The 21839-nt window shown below is 40.9% G+C and overlaps 1 protein-coding gene across 2 annotated transcripts; it reads left to right on the top strand.

Moving 5' to 3' along the window:
* Positions 1 to 6372: 6372 nt before the first annotated feature.
* Positions 6373 to 14043, top strand: LOC115145039 (zinc finger matrin-type protein 3-like). Of its 2 annotated transcripts, XM_029686264.2 has the most exons (6): positions 6373 to 6516; positions 9098 to 9501; positions 11556 to 11696; positions 11996 to 12165; positions 12490 to 12590; positions 13818 to 14043. In XM_029686264.2, exons 1-6 carry the CDS (start codon positions 6399 to 6401, stop codon positions 14024 to 14026), a joined length of 1143 nt encoding a protein of 380 aa, XP_029542124.1. In that variant the 5' UTR covers positions 6373 to 6398; the 3' UTR covers positions 14027 to 14043. The 2 variants fall into 2 exon arrangements, with proteins under 2 accessions (XP_029542124.1, XP_029542123.1); XM_029686263.2 differs by lacking the exon at positions 6373 to 6516 and having other exon boundaries at positions 6605 to 9501.
* Positions 14044 to 21839: the final 7796 nt, after the last annotated feature.

Below are 21839 nucleotides of genomic sequence, written 5' to 3'. Positions count from 1 at the left end.
ATTTAATAATTAATGCTATAGCTTCGAAATTTATAAAAATTAGTCAACATCGCAATGTGGCGCAGCAACAATTTTTTAAGCCTATTTTGACTAAAATGGATCACATAGCTATATTAACAATACTTTTGTCATCTCACTTTAATGGGAATGTAATAGATAATTTTCACCATTCTCAATTACTATTCATGCCTAGTCCTACCAGTCAGGTGCGCTCCAGCTGTCCTTGTCAAATCAAACCAAATGTATTGGTCACATACACATATTTAGCTGATATTATTGTGGATGTAGTGAAATGCTTGTGCTCCTAGCTTCAACAGTGCAGTAGTATCTAACAATTCACAACAATACACAAATCTAAAAGAAATTATAGAAATATATAAATATTAGGACGATCAACGTCGGACTAACTACAGTAGAATAGAATACAGTATATACATATGAGATGAGTAAAGCACTATGTAAACATTAATAAAGTGACTAGTGTTCCATTATTAAAGTGGCCAGTGATTCCAGATCCACTATGTTACGTCTAGTCTGTGATACCAGACTGTGTGAAGACAGAGGGTGGAAGCAGAATCGTTATCATCACAATAAATAGCCCACATCAAACTCTTATGATACAACCCCTCAACAAATGTAGGTAGCTAGCTCGAGCAAGAAAATCACGCAGCAAGGAGTGGGTGTGTGTAGCTGGCTTACCAAGGCAAGAGGGAGAAAAATAACAGTCCAATCATAATCATGTAGCAAATTTCACTAACGACTCTGCTGGTAGTGTCATGATAAAATAGCCGACTGTTATTCTAATAACACCAAGTTATAACATAAGGTTACAGCTGTGTTTAATAATGTTAGTTAGTTGGATAGCTAGCTAAATTTAAATGGATTGCAATAGCCATACAATATTATCACAACTGTCAAGTTATCTAGTAAATATAGCTGTGACTTAACTATAGTTAGCTAGATCATATAATTGACAGTCAGAAGTTAAGAAAACAAAATCCCGTTAAGTGCTATAGTTGGCATTCACAAGATATTTGCAAGCTGACCTTTTCTACTCATTATCTGTTTTGATATTAACTAACGGCTGATAACGGTAGCCAACAACTTTACGTGTTAGTTAGCTAAGGCTCCTGTTCTGGTTATAGTCAGTGATTTATCATTGACATCTAAAGATATCTATCTAGCTAGTTATTTTAATAAGATTTTGCTAACCAGCTATTAGCGTTAAATGTTACCATTTACCAAGGCATGCTGCCTGTTACTGGCACTGCGATTAGACCTCATTTGCTAACAGCTTGCGCTACCGAGCTTCACCACCTTCTCTTGCTGGGTTCCAGTGGGTGTTCAGCGGTTTCCACTACATAGCACAGCCACAAAGTCAGATTCCTCTGCCACAAGGTCTAAATTGGCTACAGAAATGTGCTTTTTGGTCTTAATTTATGGTTAGGATTATGCATACGGTTAGGTTTAAAATCAAATTTTAGGAAGAGAAAGTTTAGAAATGGGTGAGGTCATAATTAGTCATAATTATTACTTTTTGGCTGTGTTAATGTCTACGTGAGAATGCTATTCATTGACTATAGCTCAGCGGTCAACATCATAGGGTCCTCAAAGCTCATCAATAAGCTAAGGACCCTGGGACTAAACACCTCCCTCTGCAACTGGATCCTGGACTTCCTATATGTGGCATAAACACAACAAGTCACAATGTTTTAATCTGATGAGGCTACTTCAAAAAAATCCTGTAGGCATGCTTTTTATTTATTTTTATTTCACCTTTATTTAACCAGGTAGGCAAGTTGAGAACAAGTTCTCATTTACAATTGCGACCTGGCCAAGATAAAGCAAAGCAGTTCGACACATACAAAGACACAGAGTTACACATGGAGTAAAACAAACATACAGTCAATAATACAGTATAAACAAGTCTATATACGATGTGAGCAAATGAGGTGAGATAAGGGAGGTAAAGGCAAAAAAAAGGCCTTGGTGGCAAAGTAAATACAATATTTGCAAGTAAAACACTGGAATGGTAGATTTGCAGTGGAAGAATGTGCAAAGTAGAAATAAAAATAATGGGGTGCAAAGGAGCAAAATAAATAAAATAAATACAGTAGGGAAAGAGGTAGTTGTTTGGGCTAAATTATAGGTGGGCTATGTACAGGTGCAGTAATCTGTGAGCTGCTCTGACAGTTGGTGCTTAAAGCTAGTGAGGGAGATAAGTGTTTCCAGTTTCAGAGATTTTTGTAGTTCGTTCCAGTCATTGGCTGGAAGGAGAGGCGGCCAAAGAAAGAATTGGTTTTGGGGGTGACTAGAGAGATATACCTGCTGGAGTGTGTGCTACAGGTAGGAGATGCTATGGTGACCAGCGAGCTGAGATAAGGGGGGACTTTACCTAGCAGGGTCTTGTAGATGACATGGAGCCAGTGGGTTTGGCGACGAGTATGAAGCGAGGGCCCGGCCAACGGGAGAGTACAGGTCGCAGTGGTGGGTAGTATATGGGGCTTTGGTGACAAAACGGATTGCACTGTGATAGACTGCATCCAATTTGTTGAGTAGGGTGTTGGAGGCTATTTTGTAAATGACATCTCCAAAGTCGAGGATTGGTAGGATGGTCAGTTTTACAAGGGTATGTTTGGCAGCATGAGTGAAGGATGCTTTGTTTTGCGAAATAGGAAGCCAATTCTAGATTTAACTTTGGATTGGAAATATTTGATGTGGGTCTGGAAGGAGAGTTTACAGTCTAACCAGACACCTAGGTATTTGTAGTTGTCCACGTATTCTAAGTCAGAGCCGTCCAGAGTAGAGATGTTGGACAGGCGGGCAGGTGCAGGCAGCGATCGGTTGACGAGCATGCATTTAGTTTTACTTGTATTTAAGAGCAATTGGAGGCCACGGAAGGAGAGTTGTATGGCATTGAAGCTTGCCTGGAGGGTTGTTAACACAGTGTCCAAAAAAGGGCCAGAAGTATACAGAATGGTGTCGTCTGAGTAGAGGTGGATCAGAGACTCACCAGCAGCAAGAGCGACATCATTGATGTATACAGAGAAGAGAGTCGGTCCAAGAATTGAACCCTGTGGCACCCCCATAGAGACTGCCAGACAGCAGACCCTCCGATTTGACACACTGAACTCTATCAGAGAAGTAGTTGGTGAACCAGGCGAGGCAATCATTTGAGAAACCAAGGCTGTCGAGTCTGCCGATGAGGATGTGGTGATTGACAGAGTCGAAAGCCTTGGCCAGATCAATGAATACAGCTGCACAGTAATGTTTCTTATCGATGGCGGTTAAGATATCGTTTAGGACCTTGAGCGTGGCTGAGGTGCACCAATGACCAGCTCTGAAACCAGATTGCATAGCAGAGAAGGTATGGTGAGATTCAAAATGGTCGGTAATCTGTTTGTTGACTTGGCTTTCGAAGACCTTAGAAAGGCAGGGTAGGATAGATATAGGTCTGTAGCAGTTTGGGTCAAGAGTGTCCCCCCCTTTGAAGAGGGGGATGGCTGCAGCTGCTTTCCAATCTTTGGGAATCTCAGACGACACGAAAGAGAGGTTGAACAGGCTAGTAATAGGGGTGGCAACAATTTCGGCAGATAATTTTAGAAAGAAATGGTCCAGATTGTCTAGCCCGGCTGATTTGTAGGGGTCCAGATTTTGCAGCTCTTTCAGAACATCAGCTGACTGGATTTGGGAGAAGGAGAAATGGGGAAGGCTTGGGCGAGTTGCTGTGGGGGGTGCATGTTGGTCCAAAATAGCCTATAATTCCAGCATCCTCAAAATGACATTAACCATGTTTCCATCCAACCTTTTTATGCAAGTAAAGTACGTCAGATAAGAAATGTCATGACATCACGGGAAAGCATGCATTTTTCTAGGCTACAGATGAAATAAGATATGAACTTTACAGGGTGGTGAAAGTGCATGGTGATGAGCTTGATGCTCCTTTCAATAAATATCGATGGTCTTATTCTGGTGACATGATGATCGATGTTTGGCTGCAGTTTGACAACTAAAAATGATCTTGCGCTTTTGTCTATAATACTCTCATTAGGTATCCAAAATACCCCACATTCCCCCACTCTATCTGCAAACTGTTGGCTAGAGCGCATGTGCCACATACCTAATCAACATTTTTTGTGTCAAAACCATCTGTAGGCCTGGAATTGAAAATACGATGGAAATCGATTAATTCATATTTTTTATTTGGTATGGGAATTTAGCCGCACACGTTGTTTTCATGTGCACTACATATTTATGCTTAGACTTTTATCTGCAACAAGTCAATTTGATAGAAACACAACTCTAATGGGAAAATGCACATATATTTTTTTTGCAGATTCTAGACTATTCACATGAAAATCTGTCGCCAATTGGATGGAAATCTAGCTGCTAGATAGCCTAAAGACCGGCAAATTGCTAATCTAGTGTCACTTTGATGATGCCTGCACATCATGGTTCACCAGCAGCCCAAACATCTAAAGAATAAACTACAGACCAACCAAAACAAGCTTGTAAGTACTGTACTTAAATTCTGCCCTCATACTCATCTGGAGGTCGAGCATTTTTTAAAATCTATAATGCGTCTGTATCTACAGTATGTAAATGTATTCATGTAAAAAAAATAGGGACCACAATGGAAATAAATCCCTGATTTATTTTGCAATCCCGGTCACTTAAAAATAGACTGTGTGTGTATATATGTAAAAAAAATGTTAACATGACAAATAAAATAAATGAATCCAAACTGTGCAGCTGGTCATTTGATGAATAGAAAGAGACATCTGTTACAAAACACCAAACAGTTGAATGACATTCAGAGATTGTCAAACCAAGTCTTCGAATTGGGTAAACCTACATTGGGTGGTCTGCATTATCTTGAGTGTCGAGATTGACATAGTTTATTGTGTTGTTGAAAACGCAAACGATGATACTGAAGTGCCCGAAGTAGGTATGCTTTGTTTATTGGTTGCGTGGTGCATTGGCACAGAAACATGTTGGTGGAAAAATTTATTCGTTGCATATATTTGATATAATAATAAATATGGCATCAAAATGTAGAACATCTGATTAGCATTGTCTGCAGCCGGCTGTGAGCATAGTGTAAAGAAACAGGGAGAGTACCCTCAACCAACGATTTTTATAACTAAAAGATAGACCATAGCCTGTCGTTTTCAATGGGAACAAATAAATCACAGTGGGCAGAACAAGCAAGGAGGTGGGCAGAGCCAAGCGCGAGCTAGCGAGATCCTATTAGCCTGTTCTAGAATACATCTGCATATTTCCGTTAGGGAACGCCTGCACTGTGAAGTGCGCGTGTGTAATAACTCAATTCACCTTTGCACTTCTCAACAACATGATTTGTAAAAACTTTAGTAAAGGGCAAAGTCTATAAAACTTAGTCAACTCTATTCAAAACAGATTCTAGTATTCTGGTATTGAGATCAAATGTTTTATCAATGAGAAAATGAGCAGAATGCCTGCCAAAATCCATCTGCTTTCATCCTTTCCAACTGCTGGCCACTGGGCTTCCTCTCACTACATAATTTTGTAGTGAGTCGAAATGCCAAGCGGATGTTTCACATTTATACATCCGGTGAAGTATCTGTCTATTTTTTCTATAACCATCCAGCCCATAGCCCTGCGTGGCATCGACCATGCCACAAAAAACATGTTTAAATAGCAAAATCAATATCCACGTTTATAAACACAGGGTCGCTACTGTTATTGATATTTGTGGTCGTAAACATTATTTTGAGTTAATTCTATGAGGAGGGGTGGACATTTATTTTACAGTACAAGAGGAGGGTCATGTGAAAATATTTTTCACGTTGGGGGAATGCCTTTTTTTCATGACACCTCGAACTGTCCCTAAACTAGTCGAGTTCATAATTTCCCTGGTTTAGTCAAGATCAAATCACATACCACCCTAATACTGAGTATAAAGAGTTATCACTGGATTTTTCAAGACCAAGTCCTATACTACCCTAATACTGAGTATAACGAGTTATCAGTATGGTATTTTATTTACACCAAAATGTCATTCAAATCCTCCAGTTCTGATCAACTGTGTTCGGTGTGATATCATATCGGTAAATGTAGTGTGTTAGCGCTGGGGTGACCATGAATTTCCAAGTGTCGGATAGCTTGAATGCAGTTAATGGACTGTACCAACAAGAGAACAACACACGCATAAAGCATATTTTTCAAAGACTCGCCTTTACCAAATGTTTTAAATGTGTGGTTACCATGTTTGGGGTTTATTATGAAAGCCTTTACTAAAATGTAACCAATGTAAAAAGAATAGTGTATAACTCTGAAAACACACCCCTCCTCTTCCCCGGTGAAAGTAGCTTGCTGGGTTCTCACGTCTAAACTGGTTCGAAGTTGGCCAGGATGCAATGATGGCGTTACATGTCAAGAATAGAGATGCTTCTTATTATCAAAGTGCCGATTATTACGGAAATTCGGTGCCTTTAAACTATCGGAATAACAGACATTATTTCGCCCGGTTACCAGGTAGGAAAAGGGTCGCATTCATTGCTGTCAGTAGCCGTGACACTGCGAATGGATGGATGCATGCAGCCTCAGCTGTAACCAGTGCAATTTGCTGATTTAAGAGGGTGTAAACATGTTGGTATTATACTGTATGTTGAACTAGCTTAGTGTATAGCTATAAAACATTTTTGTCGAGGTTGAGCCTTCCCATTAATTTGAAGAGATTAGACCAACAGTCATGTTGAAATTAAATCTGTAATCAGAGGTATAATAGGTTGCTGATCAATTCAACCCAAAATATATGTCAACAAAAATGTGTTGATTTGCTGTATCCACAGCACCATCACTGTTCCTCATTCTCTTTCAGTGCAGGTGTGATGTGGTGGATTGGTGTTTCATGTAAAATCAGCTAAAGTAATAATGGTCAGACCGGTGGGTGTAGAATGACATGATGGTCCCCTTGTTTAGGGTGAGGACCATGTTTTTGACAGTCTCGGTTCCCAACTCTTGAAATCTGTCTACTCTTGTCATGGCACAAGCTCATTGACACACCATGGTGTAGTGTACATTATTCACATGATGATAATGGTGTTGATAAGGATTATTATGAATAACAGCTTGGGTCTGGACTTGAGTTTACCTTGTTCTATATTCTCTTAAGTGATTAAACCTGTTATATAGCATATTTTGCGACATCATCTTTCAAGACCTAATTGTATTGAGTTGGTCTACTCAGTCTGCTGTAATCAGATGAAATGGCATTGTCCACTAAAATAGGTTGAAAGAGCTGAGTCTGGCAGGTCACATCCCTGGAGATGTTATAAATGCTTGATAAGCAACTTCATTTTGTACTATACCCTGATTTCATATAGCTTTATTGGTAAACATTAGTATTGACAGATTTGATCATCCAGTCTTGTTTTATGACAGCCTCCAAGCTGCCCCCCAATCTTAGCCTATAGTCTTCGTGTCAACTATCGCTCACTTGAACTGGCAATAATGAGCCCTTTCAGACTGCTAACTCAATAGCCTAACTGCTGTGTTGCCATCTCTAACTAGGCTAACTAATGGGTACGTTTAAACCGCAATTAATCTGTTATCTGCATGACTGAGTGTTAACAAAATACCATAGGTCTCAGGGTCTTTCAACACATCTCCATGCTAAAACCATGTCTATCTTGAGACTTTGCAAGGCATTGAACATTTTGCAAATCAAATCAAATTTTATTGGTGACATACACATGGTTATCAGATATTAATGCGAGTGTAGCAAAGTGCTTGTCAGAATAAGAGGACTGTAATTCTCTAATTAAAATATGAAGTTCTTATGAGTTCCCTTCAACCTTTCTCCATTCAAAGACTAGTCATGCACTTGATTCCACTGCATGAGGCATACACATTTCACTCCATAATTGATGTGGCAGAGGTGACAGTATAAAAGGCATGAAATAACTATAAGTATGTGACAAACACCTCTCACTGTGAAGGGCTATTCAACTTTTGAAGGTTCTTGGTTATTTTTTTTTTCTGTACAGATACCAAATGATAGAATTAGAACCCTCTCCTTTAAAACCCCCAAATACTTTTCTTATTAAGCTAATTCACTCCAACACAGAGACCCAAGGCCATCCCTCATGATACATGGCCAATGACTACTATGCTCATTAATATCCCAGGACTTGCATTTTACTTGAGATCCCAGTGTTACGTCTCAGGAGGAGTGTTTTATACCCAAGATTCAAAAATATTACTTTTACTTTGACCTTGGGCCATGACAATGTAGGTTCCTGACTATTTTGGGGATTAGGCTATATTCTCCAATGAGCATGTGATTCAGGTTTGTCTCCTTGTTACTCTGCATGAGGAAAGCAGTTTACAGTATACTGGACCGCAAGGCTAAACAGATTAGCAGTTTGGTTTATACTTCATTGAAAAACCCAGAAAACATGTATATAAAGTTAGCTATTTTCTTGGAAAAAAAATGTCACATTCATATTTGAGAATTTTCAGGTGTTTGGATTACATTATGTTACTTATCAGAATAACATTGATGTACACAGTCGGCCTAGTATTGCCGGGAAAATAATTTTGTTTGTTATCGGAAAGTTCCATTTCAAGCATGCCATTCACTTGGTGTCACTGCATGGCTGCTGGAATCAAAAACATCCCACACTGTTATTGGGTCTCCAATCTGAGTTGATGCAGCAGAAACATCAGACATGAGCACAGCCACTGACCCATCCCCCACATCAACCCTTATGCAGAAAAAATGTGGCCACACATGATTGCCTGAAATGTATCCAGTCAAGCAGGCAATAGTCTGTTTGAATCAGCACCAGATCAAGAGATGATTGAGGAACTTATTTTCGCAAGGAGCAGAGCCCATGCTTGACTGCAGGGGAAGTATAATTTTCACAATGACTGCTGGACTGTGAAACCCACCATTGTTCTATTTGTTAGTGTCAGTTTCACTAGGGAGAAATGAACACAGTTGATGACTGTAGTTCTTGCTTCCTCCCAATGTTATACAGCCATTACATGGCTATAATAAGTGTAGAATCTAGTCTAATACATACTTTGCCATCATTGCATTGGCCCTCAGGACCAGAGTCTATGCTGACGCCTTCAATGAGCCTTTTTGGCCAGCAACAGCCGTTGTTCCAGCCAATGCCTTCGACACATACCCTTGGACCCCCTCCACAGACCCTCAGGCCGTCTACACCAGTGGTAGTGGCCCCGGACCCCCTCCCTTTCCCCCTCTACAGCCCTCTGTTTGCCAAACCACCCGCTCACCTCCAGCTGATGCAGGGCCCCCCCTGCCCTGTCCCCTGCCCTGTCCCACCTCCAACTGCCCAGGTGGCCCTCAGCACCAAGCCCCAGGAGGAAGAGGCTCAGATCGGGGCCACAGACCAGGACGTTACCTTGGATGAGCTGTGTAAGCCACTGTACTGCAAACTGTGTAACGTCACCCTCAACTCTGCCCAGCAGGCACAGGCCCACTACCAGGTGAGCTGATTTACTGTACATGTGGTAGCAATTGGGGACAAGCTTACTTGTAGGCCTACCCCAACACATATATTTTTATGGCAGAAAATGTTTCTCAATGATGTCAACTACACTGCGTGTACAAAGCATTAGGAACATCTGCTCTTTCCATGACATTGAGTGACCAGGTGAATCCAGGTGAAAGTTATGATCCCTTATTGATGTCACTCAAATCGACTTCAATCAGTGTAGATGAGACCATTGAGACATGGATTGTCTATGTTTGCCATTCAAAGTGTGAATGGGCAAGATAAAAGATGTAAGTGCCTTTGAACGGGGTATGGTAGTAGGTGCCAGGCGCACCGGTTTGAGTGTGTCAAGAACTGTAAAGCTGCTGGGTTTTTCACGCTCAACAGTTTCCCATGTGTTTCAAGAATGGTCCAGCACCTAAAAGACATCCAGCCAACTTGACACAACTGTAGAAAGCATTGGAGTCAACATGGGCCAGCATTCCTGTGGAACGCTTTCAACACCCTGTAGAGTCCATGCCCTGACAAATTGAGTCTGTTCTGAGGGCAAAGGGGGGTGCAACTCAATATTAGGAAGGTGTTCCTAATGTTTTGTACACTTAGTGTATTGCTGCTGGTGAGTCTCTGATCCACCTCTACGCAGACGACACCATTCTGTATACTTCTGGCCCTTCTTTGGACACTGTGTTAACAACCATCCAGACGAGCTTCAATGTCATACAATTCTCCTTCCGTGGCCTCCAACTGCTCTTAAATACAAGTAAAACTAAATGCATGCTCTTCAACCGATCGCTGCCTGCACCTGCCCGCCCGTCCAGCATCACTACTCTGGACGGTTCTGACTTAGAATATGTGGACAACTACAAATACCTAGGTGTCTGGTTAGACTGTAAACTCTCCTTCCAGACTCACATTAAGCATCTCCAATCCAAAGTTAAATCTAGAATTGGCTTCCTATTTTGCAACAAAGCATCTTTCACTCATGATGCCAAACATACCCTCGTAAAACTGACCATCCTACCGATCCTCAACTTCGGCGATGTCATTTCCAAAATAGCCTCCAACACCCTACTCAGCAAATTGGATGCAGTCTATCACAGTGCCATCCGTTTTGTAACCAAATATACTTCCCACCACTGCGACCTGTATGCTCTTGTTGGCTGGCCCTCGCTTCATACTCGTCGCCAAACCCACTGGCTCCAGGTCATCTACAAGACCCTGCTAGGTAAAGTCCCCCCTTATCTCAGCTCGCTGGTCACCATAGCAGCACCCACCTGTAGCACGCACTCCAGCAGGTATATCTCTCTGGTCACCCCCAAAGCCAATTCCTCCTCTGGCCGCCTCTCCTTCCAGTTCTCTGCTGCCAATGACTAGAACGAACTACAGAAATCTCTGAAACTGGAAACACATCTCCCTCACTAGCTTTAAGCTCCAGCTGTCAGAGCAGCTCACAGATTACTGCACCTGTACATAGCCCATCTATAATTTAGCCCAACAACTACCTCTTCCCCTACTGTATTTATTTATTTTGCTCCTTTGCACCCCATTATTTATATTTCTACTTTGCACATTCTTCCACTGCAAATCTACCATTCCAGTGTTTTACTTGCTATATTCTATTTACTTCGCCAACATGGCCTTTTTTTGCCTTTACCTCCCTTATCTCACCTCATTTGCTCACATTGTATATAGACTTATTTTTCTACTGTATTATTGACTGTATGTTTGTTTTACTCCATGTGTAACTCTGTGTTGTTGTATGTGTCAAACTGCTTTGCTTTATCTTGGCCAGGTCGCAATTGTAAATGAGAACTTGTTCTCAACTTGCCTACCTGGTTAAATAAAGGTGAAAAAAAAAATGTTTGTTTGTTGGGCATGTCAGTCATCACTGTTATCCCCTCATAAATGTAAGTAGAACAAGGAATGCTTAACCCTTGCGCTCACTGACGATGCAATGATTTGGTTTATGACACTATGACAATGACAGTGCGATGAGTGGACTCAACTGTGGCTGTGGGATTGAATCATACATTGTCTCTTCTCCAGGGTAAAAACCACAGTAAGAAGCTGAGAAATTTTTATGCAGGCAACCAGCAGCTGCCTGCCATCAGGATTCCGGAGGTAATAGAACCAGTTTCCCAGCAACCCCTCACGACTCCACCAACTGAGAGTACAACTCCAAATCAGGTAACGCTTGGTGTTGGCACAAGGAATGTGTTTTTGTTCAGCAAAGTATAATACTGTATGAGCAAGTACAAGGCCTGTGCATTTTCAGCACATTCACTGTTTGGATCTCTGTTGTTGATCTAGAGAACTGCAATCAAATAGAATCTCCTCATTAGAAACATCCCCATGATGGTTTTGTAGAAAACTGTCAGCACTGAAGTTTTTAACTCTTTTGATATGTAGCGTTGGAACTGGCAAGAGTGTCATTTTGGCTGGTGAAAGAGCCCTTTGTATAAACTCACTCATTGTTTTTTGTTCAGCCGGTGTCATTTAACGGTGCCAGCAGGGTGATCTTAGCCACGGAGAACGACTACTGCAAGCTGTGTGACGCCTCGTTCAGCTCACCTGCCGTGGCTCAGGCGCACTACCAGGGCAAGAACCATGCCAAGAGACTGCGGCTGGCTGAGGCCCAGCAGAGCAGTAGCATCATGTGAGTGGGTGTTTCTACTGCCTCCCCACCTACCACCAGGAAGACAAACAACAGATGCAATGTGCACATGGCCATTAAACCAACCATACTTAACACAGAAATCCTGCCCCTTCAGCCATGCCCTGTTATATGAAATGCAATCCAGATTATGTTTCAATGCTTCCATTTAAAGAAAAATGCAAAAGCATTTGAAAGATGCATTCCATTATGTTGTCCATCATAGTGGCTATTAGTGTTAGATATTTAAGAACTGTTAGGTTTATAAACTGCACATGGGTTCCTCTAAAGACTTGCTCTCAGTAACGTGATCTATCAATTTTTCAGAGAGTCAACTGAGTGTGTCCAGAGGCGTCTGAAGAAAGAGGGGAGCGAGTACAAGTTGATCAAGAACCGCAGGACCTCACAGGTGCCTCCTGCCATGCCAGGTACAGCACACTGAACCAAAGACATACCAGTAATAAAGTATGACCAAACAGCAAATAACTTTTAACAATATATAAGGAAAAATGTGTTGTTGTTCCACAATTTTGATGTACAGATCAGATGTAAGTAATGTAAGTAAGCCTTGGACAAGTAAGCCTTGTCAGAGCCAGAACGGCCCATAACGATCAGATGAATTCAGGGATGTTCATAGTCTTCTTCAGAAGGTACAGTATATGTTTGAGGGTAGATGTGGTTGCCCATTTCCTTTTCATTGATACCAATGAAGCCTTTGACGGCTGGTAAATGAGACTGATATGCATGTGAATATGTATATGTATATCACATGTCCAGGCAGCAAGCAGGTGGATGCTATTGTTTTTTGCTCCACGGTCGTAGCAGCAGTAAATACCCCTCTCTCATCACCACCTTTGCCAGGGAAATGTCGTAGGAAAGTTGAGGGGGTGGCCGAGGCTGAGGCTGGTTAGTCACTGTGAACTCACTAAGCACAGGCCCTCACTAAGCACAGCAACCGACGGCCACTCTGCTGATCCACAGACACAGCCTGCTCAGGTGGCAGGTGTCCATCAGACAGATCCCTCACAGTCCACTGTTCATCCCCGTACCACTCTCCGAAGAGTTGCGAAATGCACATTAATACACAATTGTACATGTGTGAAATAGGACAAATATAAACTCCCACCAATTGTTTTTCATTATTATTATCCACCCCCAACCTCCCACCACCCCACTCCACATACCCTGCACCATGGCCTTCTCCCCTTGGATCATAGGACACAACTGCACCCACTCGCTTCCCTTCCCTCAGGGCTCAGAGACTTTGCTGATTTAATTCCAGAAATAGAACTGTGTAACAGTCTCTCGCTGAGAAATGTGCTTTGTCTGTCAGAGTTACTCTGCAAGGGCCCGTGATGGTTGCCTCCAGCCATACACACAGATACAGCAGAGCATCTATTTTCTGACCAACATACAGTACATCTCCCTTCTTCTAATGAGGGACACATGTGTATTTCTTCTTGTAACATTCATATGGCCATGGCAGTGGAAAGCTCATCCTATGCACAGCCAGCCTTCCATCCCCATGCAGTGCCTGGCATCTATCTGCCACTTCCATCTTTTCACACAGTGTTCACTGGTGAGCAGCAGCTCAACACTCACTCCATCACTCACTCTCCATCATTATGGTGTGTATGTCTTGATGTGTGACCCAGCCCCCTACTACAACCCCCGGCCCAGGCAGAGGATCCCCAGAGACCTGGCCATGTGTGTGACGCCCAGCGGCCAGTTCTACTGCTCCATGTGCAATTCTGGGGCCAGCGAGGAGGCCAACTTCCGCCTTCACCTGGAGAGCAAGCAGCACAAGAGCAAGGTGTCCGAGCAGCGCTACCGCAGCGAGATGGAGAATCTGGGCTACACTTAGGAGATCAGAGCCGGAGGAGAGGGGAATGGGGGGGGAATTCTGCCAATAGTATAGAAAGAACCCGCCAGGCTGTGGGGTATTGGGGAAGTTTATCTCACAATCGGTTTCCTTTCCCCAGTTTAAACCCTGTTATTACTTGAGTTTGAGTAGCTGAACATTGCTATGTGTAGTAGAGGAAAGCAAAGTTCTATTACAGGCTTCTACCAGCCCAGGTGAATGTACTGTGATTGCGATGACAATTATTAAGCGATAGGTATTTTTTTCAATTGTAAAAATCTGACTGACTGTTCTCTTTCCTTGTGTGTGTTTACATGGGTTTGGTATGACTCCAAGCATCTTGGACATGCCAGTCAACTCAACCTCTGGTCCTGGTCCCTTATTATTTTGGGATGCTATAAAAGCCAGCTGCTGTAAGCGCTTGACTTCCCTATGGGAGGTGTGCTTTTCGAAGAGCAGAGTAACTCAGGAGAATATAGAGCAGGCCAGAGCAGGACTAGATTTAATTGGGGGGATTTAGGGTTACTTCCACATGACCTCTACTCTGTTTAATTTAGAGAAAAGGGAATTTAGACTGTTCAAAGCCCAATTTGTTCAGAGGAGGAACACAAAGCTTGTGTTCTTATTCCTATATATCTACCCCTTAATCCAATGCATGTGTACAAGTAAATGTACAAGTAAATCTAGGCATTCATTGTCTGGTTCTTTTTTTTCAGTCACAGAAAAATGATCGCTCGTTAACAGTGTTCTCTCTGGCTCTCAGATGATGTGTTTTTCTGTGTCATAAATGCTCTTGTAACCTATTTTAAAATAGCCTTTTTTGTAGTTCTAGTCAGACCATGGTTTATTTGTTTTAATTTAACATTGCCTTTTGATTTATAAGATTTACTGTGTATTGTTTTCTCTTTATGAGTGTTTTGTTTTTACAGACAATTAGCCAGAGAAAATATCTACTGTTATCTAATGTAGGGGGGAGCTTCATGTGCAACATCACTTTATTTGTATACACTTGATTATACTTTAATATTTCACTGTATAAATTATGTTTGTGCAATGTACATGTGTGCATGATATTATCAGAATGTAAATATATTTAAGTATTCATAATATGCTACTAGTGGGAGTGGAGGAACTAGGCCAGTTCGAGAGAGACAGAGAAGGGACCATTATATTGGACACAAGGTAGTGTATGGGAAGGAGTATTGCTCTTGATATAGAGGAGTGGGTGGAGTTTCATACTGATTGATTGATTGAATTTGTTAGATGATTAAAAGTAGCAGGCTTCTCCAGCCGGAGACAACATTACACTATTACAGGATTTGCTTTAATTATTCTTATTTGTTCTATAAGTTCTATTGATGTGTCTCGATCTGATTTGTATCAAATGTTTACAGAGAGTGGTCTAAAGGGAAGTCGATCACATTTAATGTTGGATCCATCCACATGTTGCCCGTTCCATAAACCTAATTTGTCTTGTATTGCGATGGCCTACTGGAACTCTCCCAGAAATCTCATCTCCACTTTTTTTTCAAGCTGTTTTAATACATATTCAGTGCCTCTCAACATTCATCTTGTGATGGACTGCACCCAGGGCTATGATTTTCTTGGGAGTTGAAACCACTCATTAAATGGGATACATTGATTATGTTACACATTAAGTGATCTATATTGTTCAGATTAACCACCCAGAGCAAATAAGCTATTTCTATCTGGGCCTATAGCACAGCAGTGGAATTAACCACTTTCATAATGAAATGTAACATACCCCTTAAAAGGGGAGTGGGTACCTCACAGAGTATACAGTGTGGGTCTGAGTGCAATTCATTAGTCCAATGTTAGTGGTCATCTCACTCGATGCCCTATTTCTGTTTAAGTAAGTGGAGTTGTGTTTGACTGCTGCTACACATCCATCCATGCTAGTTTTATGGCTGTGGCTGTGCAGTCTGTGCTCTGTCCTCTGAGGCATTAGGCAGGAGCCATTCCTTGCTGGGAGTAGAGTAGTGCTGCAGCAGCACATCTGTTTGCCGCTCTATCATGGAGTGTGACCTGGCATGGGAACAGGCCATACCCCAGAGAGATCCTCACAGGCACAACAAACACTATCCAATGGACCTATCTGTGTACTCAGGCCATTGTTGATTTCCTACTCTCCTCTCTTCCAACAAGATATCATTGTCCGCTATGCATCATGGCTGGCTCTGAGTTTGGCTCTCTTCATCTGTTGTTCAGAAATATAATTTCTCAAAGACAGATGGGTTTATAAATGTCGAATGAAGTGAACTATATCTAGGGATAAGGGATGAAAATAAGGGATAGCTGCAGTGCCTTTGTAATGTCACACAATCACATTTGATCTCATGGCTGCCTTCGGCACTAACATGATTCTCAAGAACAATCAACTCCATTTCCATTGGAGGCAGAAATATTGCCTCTGGTGCAATATTGCAAATGTGGGATCCAAAGATCCCAATTAAATTGAATTGACTTCCCTTTAGAGAAAATAATTCTATAATGTCTTGAATGTACGTATATTTGAAGAATAACAGAATGACAACAGTTGTTTTTGAAACAATTGGAACACCTATTTTGGTCACGGTATAATATTGACTAACTATTTAATTAAAAAATGTTATACATATTATTTATCTGGATGTATTGAGTTGGGAAACTGGGTTGGAGATTGGGAGTTGCATGGGGTGAGTGGCAGTGTGTGTGTGAGAGAGAATGTGTGTATGGACACATTGTATGACAGGGTCAGCTGACAAACTTGTGTTTCCTGTTAATATGGTGGTCTACAAATTATGCCCCCAGACATAAACACTGCTCTAATACTCAGCGTTGATCAAAATAAAGCATCTCTAGTGAAATGTTAATCTTGATTAGTAGACCGTATGTATGGCAAATTACTGCTCAGATAAACTATGGCAAATGTTATGTTTTCTGAGTGGATGACTGAAAGGAGTTTAGGATTATTTTATAGGAGACGTTGTTTTCTAAATGTTGTGTAGTTCTAAAATATGATGAATCAGTTGTTTTGGGATCATAATGGGAATCAATTTTTTACCTAGTAACTACTTTGCTCTATTCTGATTGGTTTGTCAATTGTTGGAGGATAACAGGAAGTAATTGTGTTATATGTTATGTTATATGCATGGTAGCAAGTTAGGAGAATTTACACAGCAGGTTAGGAGAATTAACATAGCAGGTTATGAGACTGAGGTTAAAGTTAGGAAAAGGGCAAGGCTTAACACAAATGCTATCCTAAACTTCTACGAAAATCACTTTTGTATTGAAGTGGTGCGAAACGAGTGTGACCCGGCTGCTGTAACCTGCTGTAACCCTGCATATATACACTCCCCTACTTATTTATTTGAACATTGATGCTAAAACGTAGAAATTAATGGTAAATAATGCATTGCGTCATTTTGTAGTCACTTTTATTGTAATTAATCATATAAAATGTTTCTGAACACTTCTATATTAGTGTTGATGCTACCATGATTACGGATAATCCTGAATGAATCGTGACTAATGATGAGTGCTTAATTTACAAATTTACAAAAATAGTTTTTTCAGGGGGTATGATATTTATGCCTTCTCATTCATCCTTATTTATGATTCAGTCATGATTATCTATAATCATGGTCACATCCACATTAATGTAGAAGTGTTCAGAAATAAAAAATGTGCTGTTTTATAGCTAATCTCATGCTATTTTACACATTCTGCCATGAGGCTGAGAGATAATTTAGCTTTTTTAGAGTTCAGGGATTCTTGAAAGTTGGGGACAAACCATGTAAAGGAACAACCCCCCCACCCAAACCCCCCAAAATAAAAAATAATCTAACTGGATTTATGTCAACTTTGTTGACACATCATAAAAGCAATTAAATGTTTACAATTATTGTCCAACAACTGTTTAAAGGCTTTGATTGTTTAATTCTAACATTATATTATTCAAATATTTAATACAACTCTCCAAGCTGTTCTTTTGTTTTGTTTAAAAGCATTAATGCTCCAGGGGAAATTTTGTTTGCATTTTGGCATGTTTTTTCTAGATTTAGAACTTAAAACTACATTTATAAAGCAAACATTAGACTATCCTTAAGGGCTAGCACAGCAAATACTAAAAACATATGTTTCTAGAACAGTGATAAAAAACAAACAGAATATTGAACAAAAAGTATCTATTTTAATTGGGTTAGCCATCAGTGACGGAGTTGACGAGCCACTGGCAAAGTAGACAACAGATTCTCAAAACAGGCATTTTCTTTGTAAAATATGTCAAATAATTAATTTGAAAATCACCAATTAAATCATAACCATACCATCAGACCTTTCAGCACTCTGACGGAGTTGACGTTATACAAAAATCTGACTGAGTTTATGTTTTAGGTAGATGACAATATGAAGCACATTGCGTTGCATTCCATGTCTGAAATGTGCTGTATAAATAAAGCTTGATTTGATTTGACAAAGATGACATTTTCTGCTTCATTCAAGTGGAATACACAGTAGCAATTTGGTTTTTCCTCAGTTTCTTTATGACTCTAAAACCTTAACTAAATGTATCTTAATCTATCAGGCAGATGGAGTTGACAGTTTTGGTTGTGACCATTGTGATTCCAATATTGTTTGTTTAAATTTACAGACTATGAGTGGTCTTGTTGCACTACATGTAATGAGGACATGAATAAGTGGTCCTTGTGGTATAGCTGACCCTGCTCATTCCTGATTCATTTAGGATTTTAGACAAATCTGACGGAGTTGACCAAATCTCCGGACAAATTTTTTAGGAATCACAGTTTTGAGAAAAATATTCTTTACAGTCACAGAGGGTTATTGCAAGAAAATATACTGAACAAAAATGTAAACGCAACTTGTAAAGTGTTGGTCCTATGTTTTGTGAGCTGAAATAAAAGATCCCAAGAATGTTCCATACGCACAAAAAAAAGCTTATTTCTCTCAAATTGTGTACATAAATTTGTTTACATCCCTGTTAGTGAGTATATCTCCTTTGCCAATATAATTCATCCACCTGAGCGGCGTGGCATATCAAGAAGCTGATTAAACAGCATGATCATTACACAGGTGCACCATGTGCTGGGGATAAAAAAAGGCCACTCTAAAACGTGCAGTTTTGTCACACAACACAATGCCACAGATGTCTCAAGTTTTGAGGGAGTGTTCAATTGTCATGCTGACTGCAGGAATGTCCACAAGAGCTGTTGCCAGAGAACTGAATGTAATTTCTCTACCAAAAGCCACCTCCAACATTGTTTTATAGAATTTGGCAGTACGTCCAACCGGTCTCACAGCCACAGACCATGTGTAACCACGCCAGACCAGGACCTCCACAGGTGGCCCCCTGGTCACACCAGATACGGACTGGTTTTCTAATCCATGCCCCTACCATTGGTATCTGTGACCAACAAGATGCATATTTGTGTTCCTCATGTGAAATCCATAGATTAGGGCCTAATGAATTTACTTCAAATATTGACAGATTATCCTTATATGAACTGTAACACAGTACAATCGTTGAAATTGTTGACCTTTAACAGGTCGATTTGCAAACAAGCATGTGTTTGACAATTGAGCTGGCTTAACGGCAGCTGAAAATAGTGCCCCCAGTGTTTGTATACATAGTCATCCATCCACCATCTAAATAACCCTCAAACTAAAAGGCCTGCAGTCCCAGGAAATCAGGTTGGTATGTGTATAATTCCACCATATGCTGGTGTATTTGTATAGGCTAATAGCATACTCATAATAGGAAACCACTGATGAATGACTCCTGAAAGGCAACAGTAACTGACAGGATCTAAATTATTTTTTTTATTTTATTTAACCTTTATTTAACTGGGCAAGTCAGTTAAGAACAAATTATTTTTCACAATGGCAACCTACCCGGACGACGCTGTGCCAATTGTGCGCCGCCCTATGGGACTACCAATCACGGCCTGATGTGATGCAGCCTAGATTCAAACCAGGGACTGCAGTGACACCTTTTGCACCAAGATGCAGTAACTAGATGGATAACCTCCGTTTCAGACACCTGGAGTTCCCAGGCAACATCCTAGTACTGTAAGATTCTCTCTTGTTCTCGCTTGTTGAAAAATCGTAGATTTGTTTTTGAACATTGCTTTTGAAGTCTCCTGAGAGTTGAAATGTTTCCGAAAGGGAGACTAAAAAGCCTTGATAGATGTTAGGGTATTTTCCTACTGAAGCCAATAGTGACCTCAGGAACCTGACAGAGACACAAAATGGACCACAGGTGTTTTATAACTGTCTGGGGAAAATATTTATGATTTTACCCAAACTTAAAGGTGCCAATTGGTGAGAGCAACCCTTTTGTGATATTGTCAGTGCAACATAAAAAGGAAATATATCAATTGAATGCATTTTTCGCAGATTAGGACTACTGTCCTAAATGCATGTGCAGGATTCACAATCAAACCACCTACAGCATTATTTGATTATTTATATATATATCAAGATCCCTTGATATATATATCAAGGGATCTAGCTCTCGGAACTGTTATGGCTCAGAAGTAAAGCTGACTCCTGGACAGCAGAGGGTGCCAAAGGGTCACATTTAGTCTACACTGGTCACTTGACAACACAAGAGTAATCACAGTCACAGACCTGCAAACACCTAATGGTGATAGATGTAACCTCTGGAGTAGTTGACCTCCATGATGAAATCGGGGCGGCGACTGTGTCTCTGTCTCTGTTCGTACGTTTGCACGTACGTACGTTAGTTAGTCACACGCGATATCTCAGACAGCATTAGCTCGATTTTGACAAAACTTAGGTGAATGATGCATCTTGCCATAGAGATCCGGCATTTACAAAATTACACTGATTGGCCCAAGGTGGGCGCTATAGTAATCAACTGTACGTAAGTTGGCCACACGCGATATCTTAACCACTGGCCCGATTTCAACAAAACGTGGGTGAATGATGAGTCTTGCCATAGAGATCTGTCATTTACAAAATTACACTGATTGGTCCAAGGGGGGCGCTGCATCTTCAATGGGGAGCTACATACATCTTTACTGTTGCCTTTTTTGATCATGGTTAGTGATACACTTAGCAGTCATACGAGACAGCACTTACTTACCAAGCTGTCACCAAGCTCTCTCTCTTGCAAAACTGATTGGATAGGTTGTGTGGAGGGCTGTGTCCTTTTTCTTTCACTTTTTTCTTTCTTATTTCTATTTTCATGTGGAAGGTTAAACATTGTTATTGTCCCCCACAATGAAATCGGAGGGGAGCTATGGATCTGTCCATTCGTCCATTAGTCACGCCATAAAGATCCTGCATTTAGCTGTGAAAAGAGCATAGGGCCAGTAACCGAAAGGTCGCTGGTTTGAATCCATGAGCCGATTAGGTGAAAAATATGTTGATGTGCCCTTGAGCAAGGCACTTAACTCTAATTGCTCCTGTATGTTGCTCTGGATATGAGTGTCTGCTAAATGACTAAAATGTAGAATGACCCTCTGTTGGTCACCAAGGGAAAGGGGCAAAGTGGGTTCTGTAAAAAACATATACCCTTATTAAGAGCTGAAAACAGCAGGCACTAAGTGCTCTTTATCCAAGTGACATGTGGGCTGTTTACATTGGTTAAGGTGAGCAGGCTGGTTCAATTGACACAATGACCACTGCTCAGTTTTTGTTCTCCATAGTTGTGAAATACCCTCCCTTGACCCCATGTCCCTTCGGCGTCCTCCTTCCACCACTGTTTTCAGATACAGTATGATAGAGAAGTAGTCATTACTCATTCATATGTTTGAATCACAGAATTTAGCCA

Source organism: Oncorhynchus nerka, linkage group LG17, assembly GCF_034236695.1.
Source record: "Oncorhynchus nerka isolate Pitt River linkage group LG17, Oner_Uvic_2.0, whole genome shotgun sequence".
Taxonomy (NCBI): domain Eukaryota; kingdom Metazoa; phylum Chordata; class Actinopteri; order Salmoniformes; family Salmonidae; genus Oncorhynchus; species Oncorhynchus nerka.
The sequence above is the reverse complement of the archived record's forward strand: the minus strand, read 5'-3'. Positions and strand labels throughout refer to the sequence as shown.

Excerpts from the sequence above, each read along its gene's own strand:
- LOC115145039 (XM_029686263.2), top strand. The coding sequence starts at position 8,977 with ATGAACACAGTTGATGACTGTAGTTCTTGCTTCCTCCCAATGTTATAC. Across the intron at positions 11,697-11,995 it reads AGAGTACAACTCCAAATCAG|CCGGTGTCATTTAACGGTGC; the intron begins GTAACGCTTGGT and ends TTTTTTGTTCAG. Across the intron at positions 12,166-12,489 it reads CAGCAGAGCAGTAGCATCAT|AGAGTCAACTGAGTGTGTCC; the intron begins GTGAGTGGGTGT and ends TCAATTTTTCAG.